General features: G+C 34.5%; 1 protein-coding gene across 1 annotated transcript; it reads right to left on the reverse strand.

The window, feature by feature from the left end:
• Positions 1–624: 624 nt before the first annotated feature.
• Positions 625–5,695, reverse strand: KLRD1 (killer cell lectin like receptor D1). The gene is made up of 7 exons (XM_065888216.1): positions 5,665–5,695; positions 4,236–4,328; positions 4,026–4,088; positions 2,731–2,773; positions 2,436–2,589; positions 1,563–1,666; positions 625–745 (listed from the first exon to the last, which is right to left on the reverse strand). The coding sequence occupies exons 1-7, from the start codon at positions 5,693–5,695 to the stop codon at positions 625–627; spliced, it is 609 nt and encodes a 202-aa protein (XP_065744288.1).
• Between the last annotated feature and the right edge of the window lie 3,253 nt (positions 5,696–8,948).

The raw sequence follows: 8,948 nt of genomic DNA on the forward strand, positions 1-8,948 counted from the left end.
ATATGAAGAAACTATTATATGGCACTTTCAGCTCTAAATTAGAACATATAGATGTATAGATATCCAGAAAGAATTGAAAAGGAACACTAAAATTATTTTTACTTCCAGAAAAAGAGAGATGAGGATGGGACTTCTCAACTTAGTACGCCATACAAAGGACTGATATGATGTGATATATATTATTTGGCATGAATTAAGTTTTATTTAAACTTCTGCAGAGAGAATTTCCAAGAATATATGCATAAACTATTAAATTCACTATTTACCATATACATTAATATTCATGAAATTATTTATCTTGACTATAATTTTAGGTGTAGGCACACATTTCATCAATTTTAAGACATGGCAAAATTGAAAAATTATAACTATATATGATGATGGATGTTAATTAGACCTAGTGTCTAGTTATTGTTATGTTGTATACTTGAAGCTAACATAATGTTATATGTCAATTATATCTTGATAAAAAACTTAAACACATTTTCAAATACATGAAAATTATGATTGTAAGACACAAATTGAAACACTTTACAGATCCCAGAAGTAGGTAGTTAGTAATATATGTTACCATTCTAAGTAAACTGAATCTTCATTGCACACCCCTTCTGCCCCAAGAAACATCTAAATAAGCTGTTGCTTACAGACATAACGATATTCACTTTCACAGTCTGCATCCATAACACTTTCGATTGGGCCATATATTGTGCAGTTCTTTGGATTTAGAGAGTGAAGGGATAGAAATCTGTAATGAAGAAGAACGTTTTAATATATTGGGAAAAGGAAATGAGAATGTTCAAGGATGATGTTTTTGTTAAATGATAGAACTACAGACATTTTAAAAGCATTTTAATGAGATATTACCACATTGAGACATTATCTTTTTTTCATTCAAGTCAGTTTTCACAATTTCAGAGTACAATGTTACAAAAACTCAGCTATTGCATCAATAATCAATAGCAATGAAGTTGGGGATTTTTTTGTTTTTGCTGTTGTTATTAATGGTTTTGGTATGTTATATACTTTACTTCTAAGATGCATCTGCTAATCTAGTCTAGGAAAAAAATCAGAGCATAAAACCTGTCATTGTATGGTATTGTAAATCCCATGTTTATGAATGAAAATGAGATTTGAAGATTACAAATACACAGAAAATAAGCCCAGAATGTTTGAAATATGGGATGATGCTGAGAATATTGGGCTCCACCAGAATAAGTAAAATAGTGGATATACTCTTTTCTCTGGATGGCTTTTGTGTATGTGAGAATCTGTACATGTACATACATATCCGAGTGCTTGTACCAAGGCAGGAAATAAAAGCATATATCAAAAGCTCTTTTAGAGTCACAAGTACACTAACTTCATGTCACTTGAGCATACACTTGGGTGTTGTGGCTGGGACTAAAATTGTCATTCTGTTGTTGTATCAATTCTCTTTTCTGTATTCTCACGTCCTAAACAGGATATCTTACCTACAGTGTTCCTGGATGTTACGTTCTCTGATCAGATCTAAGGATAAACTCAAAAAGAACAGAAAAAGGTTTTGAGTGCCAGAAACTTACAGATCTTGGGAGAGAGTAGAATTATCCTCCCACAACCAGGCATGATGTTCTTCACTGTAAAAGAGTCCAGTCCAGTAAAAATAGGAAATGGAGTTCATAAAATACTGTTTGGAAACAAAGACCAACATATTAATCTATTTTGAATCTACTCTAGGGATCATGTACTTTTAAGAAAGTCAGTGTCTAGTATTCAGGTTCAGTTTTTCAATTATACAAACTAAAATCATTTTTAACTTTTAATTTAGGAGGTATAGTCAAGTCACATGCCTCATATTTCTCATTCATCAGGCCCATTCATGTATGGAGGAAAACGTACCACAAAATCTCACTTCTTGAAAGAATGAAAAACGTCATAAAGGGAATTAGAGCTTTCATGGAACACTTCCTTCACAGGGGATCAGCAATCAAATTTGATCCCAAACCAACAGTATCTTGAGGGATAAATCTTAGCACAGGTTCTGCATGGAGCTAGAGAAAATTTTCACTTTTTCTTAAGAGTTGGGTAATTGTTTTATAATATTCTTCATATTCATTCCAAGAGTGATAACAAAAGCGATATAATTACAAAATAAATTATAAATTCAATTAATGAACTAAAAATTCAAAGTTCTTTGAATAAAAATAATGATCTATTATTTATTCTTTGAATTCTCTCTAAAAAGTTTCTTGTACTTTATCTGTCACATTCCTATAATGTAAATCTTTGAGAAACTTTGTGTAGATTTTATGACTGTTTCAAAGTATAGGAAATTAGTTCAAATATAACTGCCTATTTACTATCTGATTAAAAACTTGAATCAAAGTATTCAGCTTACTTAGATAATATTTTCCTAGGTCAAAAAAATGGTAGAAAAATCAGAATTAAATACATGCCAGTTCATTTCTGTTTTGTATATGAAGTAGACTGGAATTATGAGAGACACAAAAATTTCTACTGTCTTTCCATGTTTTTGATTCACTAGAAATGAAGTAACAGCTGCATTGGTAGCCAATCCACTTTTCTCGGCAAGAACAGCAGCCAGATCCTAAGGGAATAAACAAAACATGACTTGATGACATTGGAGATTCCGTTGTTTTCAGTGCTGTTTACTCATTTGTTATTTCATGTTTTCTACAACTATCCTTTGAGAATTTTCTGCATACGCCACAGTTCAGGGGATATTAATCTGAATGACTCAGACATGACCCTTCTTCCTCATGAAGATTATATTCTAGAGATACAGACAGAATTATACAAACTTCAGTCATTTATGAATTATATTTAATGATAATTTGTGTAAGTATACACAAGAAATTCAGTATGTTAAAATACTGTGTAGCAGAGTATAGGATGGGGGGCGGTTAGAAGAACCTCTTTTGAGGAAGTGACCCAAAGTTGATCTCTGCTGTGTAATTAAAAGTGAACTAGATAAAAGAGATACTTAAAGGAGGAAAGCATTTTAGCATATTTCCTGAGTCAGAAAATAATTCTGGATATTTTATTTCAAAATGAAGTTAATAAAGCACTTAGCTTGAAGTCTGACCGTCCAGTTTACTAGTGATAGTGTCTTCAACGTTTACCATCCTCAGTGATAAAAGTCATATTATGTGGTAGGCACTCAAATCTTTGTCAAATGAGTGGTGCTGAGATTGTAGAGTTGAATGGTGGCTACCAGGGGCTGGGATGTGGGGGAAATGGGGAGCTGTTGGTCAAAAGGTACGAGGTTCCATTTAGAAGATGATTACGTTTTGGGGATCTCCTGTGCATCATTATAACTAGAGCTAACAGTACTGTCTTATATACTTGGGAGTTGCTACAAGAGAGCTTCGTAAACATTCTCACCACAAAAAGACACGATAGTTGTGTGACATGATGGAGGTGTTAGTTAATGCTATGGTGGCAATTATACTGTAATAAGTGAATCGTACACTTTAAACTTACACGATGTCATATGTCAATTATATCTCAATAAAGTTGGAAAAACGCTGAGGGAAAAAAGATATGAATGAAGTGCTATATGAACACAGAAGATGATGAGACATCATTTAGGAAAAGATATGTTTAAAAATATCTTTGAGCTGACGTTCACTGGTTAAGTAGAGTTTAGAATTGCAGAAATCTCTGTGCTTCTTTCTGAGTTATGGAAGAAGCGGAGGTACAGGTAAAGAGGTATCAAAGTATGTGTTATGAAACACAAGCAGGCACTTAGGATCAGCTACAATATTTACCGTAATTTGCTTTTGTTACTTAAACATGAGCAGTCACATAGGAAAAATAGGTCACTTCTGGCTAATATTTTCCTTATTACTTAATGTATAAATGACACACATTCAATGTAATTTAATAAATTAAGTTAGCAATAAAATGAGACTATCCTATAATTTCTATTACTAAGCATAATATCCCTTCATGCTTCTGTGTGAGAAAAACAAGAATATTTCATTCTCTAACAGCACTAAAGTTTTCCAAAGTATGGAACCCACCTTCCCGGAGATCTGTGGAGGGTCCTGGAGAGAATGTTGGCTGAACATTTTGTTTAGTAAATGCTGTAAGAAGTAATTAGAAATTTACTTCATCAGACACAGATTTATGAAATAACAAAATATTACACATTAGCAAAATGAAACCTTTATTGTAAGACAGTTTCATCACAATTTTGATCTTTTTATATAGTCTTGACTAGAAAAACTTACAATTTTTCAACAAAACTCCCAAAGCAGCCACCAACAAAAGGCACATTACTCCTAAGACCCCAGAAATCAGCCTCCATGGAGTGGTCCGAAAAGCTATAAAGAAAGAGAGATAAGGTAAAGATTTAAAGAACCAACACAGGAGCTGAAGTTCTTAAAAGCAGAAATCAGTGAGAGAATCCAAAAAGTTCCTTGGTTTAATAACCCAAAAATTTTGTCAATGAAATGTTGGAAAATGAAGACAAGGCATTTAGAACTCCACCCAATACCAAAAATTTTATATGATGTACTTTATTCTTCAGTGAGATTAGCCATACCTTTTCCTCTTTATCAGCTCTATCTTATCAAACTGTACTTACCACTTATTTTTAAATTTGACAAAGAAGCTTAGAGATCTGTAGTAAAAAGAGATCAACAAGCACCAAGTTCGGTCTTGTGGGCTGATATAACAAACTCTTAGTTTTGTAACAGCAACAAAAAAAATCACAAGACAGAGAATCTGATTCCCATTAGGTAGCTGAGAAAATGTAGGATCCATTAATAATGCTATTTTCTCAAGGAATCAGAGCTATTAAGTACCCAAGTCAGAAATCAAATGAAAGTTTGTCTAGACCCAGAGTCTTTCATTTAAATGACATGTATTCCATCATTGTTACAATAATATTAATACTACTTGGGAGTGTGTCCTTCTGCTAATCTCAGTGTATTCGCTACTCTGAGAAATGTCAGGCTGCTCATAGCTTTGTAGAGGCTGTACCGTGAAGAGAAGACATGGTGTGATGAGAGGTTCCCCAACCAATGTAGCGATAATAACTTGGGAACCTGAGTTCATTTCACAGTACATTGAATTATGATACGTAAAAAAACACTTTTTTACAGGAACCATTTTTTACATGTATTACATCTTCTCATACCAAAAATTACTTGCTCACAGGCATTTCCCCTAAAATAATTTAGCACCAGGAGATTCTGCATTAACATTAGCGCACTCCCAAAGGGTGTTGTCATTCACAACAGTTCAATGTGTCCAACTGTCAATCTGGGTGGTTTTGGGGATGTCACAACACAAATGGTAAATTAAAAAAAAACACTTTTAAACATTTTGTTGATAATATTTAACATTCTCTATTTATTTTCATGCTAGAATTATGTTGTTTATATTTTTCCTGGTAAATTCAGATGCCAATCAGAATTTAGAGCTATCCCTGTCAGAATCCACTCTTTAAACCTGTTGGAAAAATCTTTACAAAATCATTTCTAAGTTACAGAATGAAGAATCAGAAAAATGAAATTAAAGTAGAAAGTACAGATACATGGCGAGCCTAAAAATGTATACTTTTGTCCTAAAGCTTTGCCTCAAATTAGCCATACCCACAAGATATTTTTCCTAGTTATTTTAATTTTTTCATTCTATGACTTGGGCTGCACATACCTGCCATATGAAATGTTGTCCCAGTGTCCATGCAGGAAAGGCACGATGGCTGCTTGTTCAAGAACTGGGTTAGATCACGGAGCTGAGCTGTAGGCTAAGGAACCTGAAAGTTGTGTATGAAGAAATTTTTTAAAAAAGAAAACTTGTGTATTCAAGTGTGCGTGCATCGTCTGCTGATGAGACACAGATGTGTAGTATGAACAAGAAGCAGTAAAATCACTATCTTCTAAAATGTTTCTGGAACCACAATACAGGAAATTCTCACTGAACTTGTGCAATGCACACCCTTTGACTATCACAAAAGAAGGTGACAGGAAGTTTTTTTAATATTTAAAGGTAAATTTACTTGGTATAATAAAATTCCACACATAATTTTCCGGTTTTAAAAAAATTTATTTATTTATTTACTTTTAATTTTTTATTTATTTATTTTTTACATCTTTTTTTTTAACATCTTTATTGGAGTATAATTGCTTTACAATGGTGTGTTAGTTTCTGCTTTATAACAAAGTGAATCAGTTATACATATACATATGTTCCCATATCTCTTCCCTCTTGCATCTCCCTCCCTCCCACCCTCCCTATCCCACCCCTCCAGGCGGTCACAAAGCACTGAGCTGATATCCTTGTGCTATGCGGCTGCTTCCCACTAGCTATCTACCTTATGTTGGTTAGTGTATATATGCCCATGACTCTGTCTCGCTTTGTCACAGCTTACCCTTCCCCCTCCCCATATCCTCAAGTCCATTCTCTAGTAGGTCTGTGTCTTTATTCCTGTCTTACCCCTAGGTTCTTCATGACATTTTTTTCCTTATATTCCATATATATGTGTTAGCATACGGTATTTGTCTTTTTCTTTCTGACTTACTTCACTCTGTATGACAGACTCTAGGTCTATCCACCTCATTACAAATAGCTCAGTTTCGTTTCTTTTTATAGCTGAGTAATATTTCATTGTATATATGTGCCACAACTTCTTTATCCATCCATCCAATGATGGACACTTAGACTGTTTCCATCTCCGGGTTATCGTAAATAGAGCTGCCAATAACATTTTGGTACATGACTCTTTTTGAATTATGGTTTTCTCAGGGTATATGCCCAGTAGTGGGATTGCTGGGTCATATGGTAGTTCTATTTGTAGTTTTTTAAGGAACCTCCATACTGTTCTCCACAGTGGCTGTATCAATTTACATTCCCACCAACAGTGCAAGATGCTTTCCTTTTCTCCACACCCTCTCCAGCATTTATTGTGTCTAGATTTTTTGATGATGGCCATTCTGACTGGTGTGAAATGATATCTCATTGTAGTTTTGATTTGCATTTCTCTAATGATTAATGATATTGAGCATTCTTTCATGTGTTTGTTGGCAGTCTGTATATCTTCTTTGGAGAAATGTCTATTTCGGTCTTGTGCCCATTTTTGGATTGGGTTGGTTTTTTTTTGTTATTGAGCTGCATGAGCTGCTTATAAATTTTGGAGATTAATCCTTTGTCAGTTGCTTCATTTGCAAATATTTTCTCCCATTCTGAGGGTTGTCTTTTGGCCTTGTTCATGGTTTCCTTTGCTGTGCAAAAGTTTGAAGTTTCATTAGGTCCCATTTGTTTACTTTTGTTTTTATTTCCATTTCTCTAGGAGGTGGGTCAAAAAGGATCTTGCTGTGATTTATGTCATAGAGTGCTCTGCCTATGTTTTCCTCTAAGAGTTTGATAGTTTCTGGCCTTACAATTAGGTCTTCAATCCATTTTGAGCTTATTTTTGTGTATGGTGTTAGGGAGTGATCTAATCTCATACTTTGAAATGTACCTGTCCAGTTTTCCCAGCACCACTTATTGAAGAGGCTGTCCTTTCTCCACTGTACATTTTTGCCTCCTTTATCAAAGATAAGGTGACCATATGTGTGTGGGTTTATCTCTGGGCTTTCTTTCCTGTTCCATTGATCTATCTTTCTGTTTTTGTGCCAGTACCATACTGTCTTGATTACTGTAGCTTTGTAGTATAGTCTGAAGTCAGGGAGCCTGATTCCTCCAGCTCCATTTTTTGTTCTCAAGATTGCTTTGGCTATTCGGGGTCTTTTGTGTTTCCATACAAATTGTGAAATTTTTTGTTCTAGTTCTGTGAAAAATGCCAGTGGTTGTTTGATAGGGATTGCATTGAATCTGTAGATTGCTTTGGGTAGTACAGTCATTTTCATAACGTTGATTCCTCCAATCCAAGAACATGGTATATCTCTCCATCTATTTGTATCATCTTTAATTTCTTTCATCAGTGTCTTATAATGTTCTGCATACAGGTCTTTTGTCCCCTTAGGTAGGTTTATTCCTAGATATTTTACTATTTTTGTTGCAATGGTAAATGGGAGTGTTTTCGTGATTTCACTTTCAGATTTTTCATCATTAGTGTATAGGAATGCCAGAGATTTCTGTGCATTAATTTTGTATCCTGCTACTTTACCAAATTCATTGATTAGCTCTAGTAGTTTTCTGGCAGCATCTTTAGGATTCTCTATGTATAGTATCATGTCATCTGCAAACAGTGACAGCTTTACTTCTTCTTTTCCGATTTGGGTTCCTTTTATTTCCCTTTCTTCTCTGATTGCTGTGGCTAAACCTTCCAAAACTATTTTGAATAAGAGTGGTGAGAGTGGGCAACCTTGTCTTGTTCCTGATCTTAGTGAATATGCTTTCAGTTTTTCACCATTGAAGAAGATGTTGGCTGTGGGTTTGTCATATATGGCCTTTATTATGTTGAGGAAAGTTCCCTTTATGCCTACTTTCTGCAGGGTTTTTATCATAAGTGGGTGTTGAATTTTGTCGAAAGCTTTCTCTGCATCTATTGAGATGATCATATGGTTTTTCCCCTTCAATTTGATAATATGGTTTATCACATTGATGGATTTGCATATATTAAAGAATCCTTGCATTCCTGGAATAAACCCCACTTGATCATGGTGTATGATCCGTTTAATGTGCTGTTGGATTCTGTTTGCTAGTATTTTGTTGAGGATTTTTGCATCTATGTTCATCAGTGATATTGGCCTATAGTTTTCTTTCTTTGTGACATCCTTGTCTGGTTTTGGTATCGAGATGATGGTGGCCTCATAGAGTGAGTTTGGGGGTGTTCCTCCCTCTGCTATATTTTGGAAGAGTTTGAGAAGGATAGGTGTTAGTTCTTCTCTAAATGTTTGATAGAATTTGCCTGTGAAGCAATCTGGTCCTGGGCTTTTGTTTGTTGGAAGATTTTTAATTACAATTTCAATTTCAGTGCTTGTGATTGGTCTGTT

Source organism: Phocoena phocoena, chromosome 11 (genome assembly GCF_963924675.1).
Source record: "Phocoena phocoena chromosome 11, mPhoPho1.1, whole genome shotgun sequence".
NCBI classification, from domain to species: Eukaryota; Metazoa; Chordata; class Mammalia; order Artiodactyla; family Phocoenidae; genus Phocoena; species Phocoena phocoena.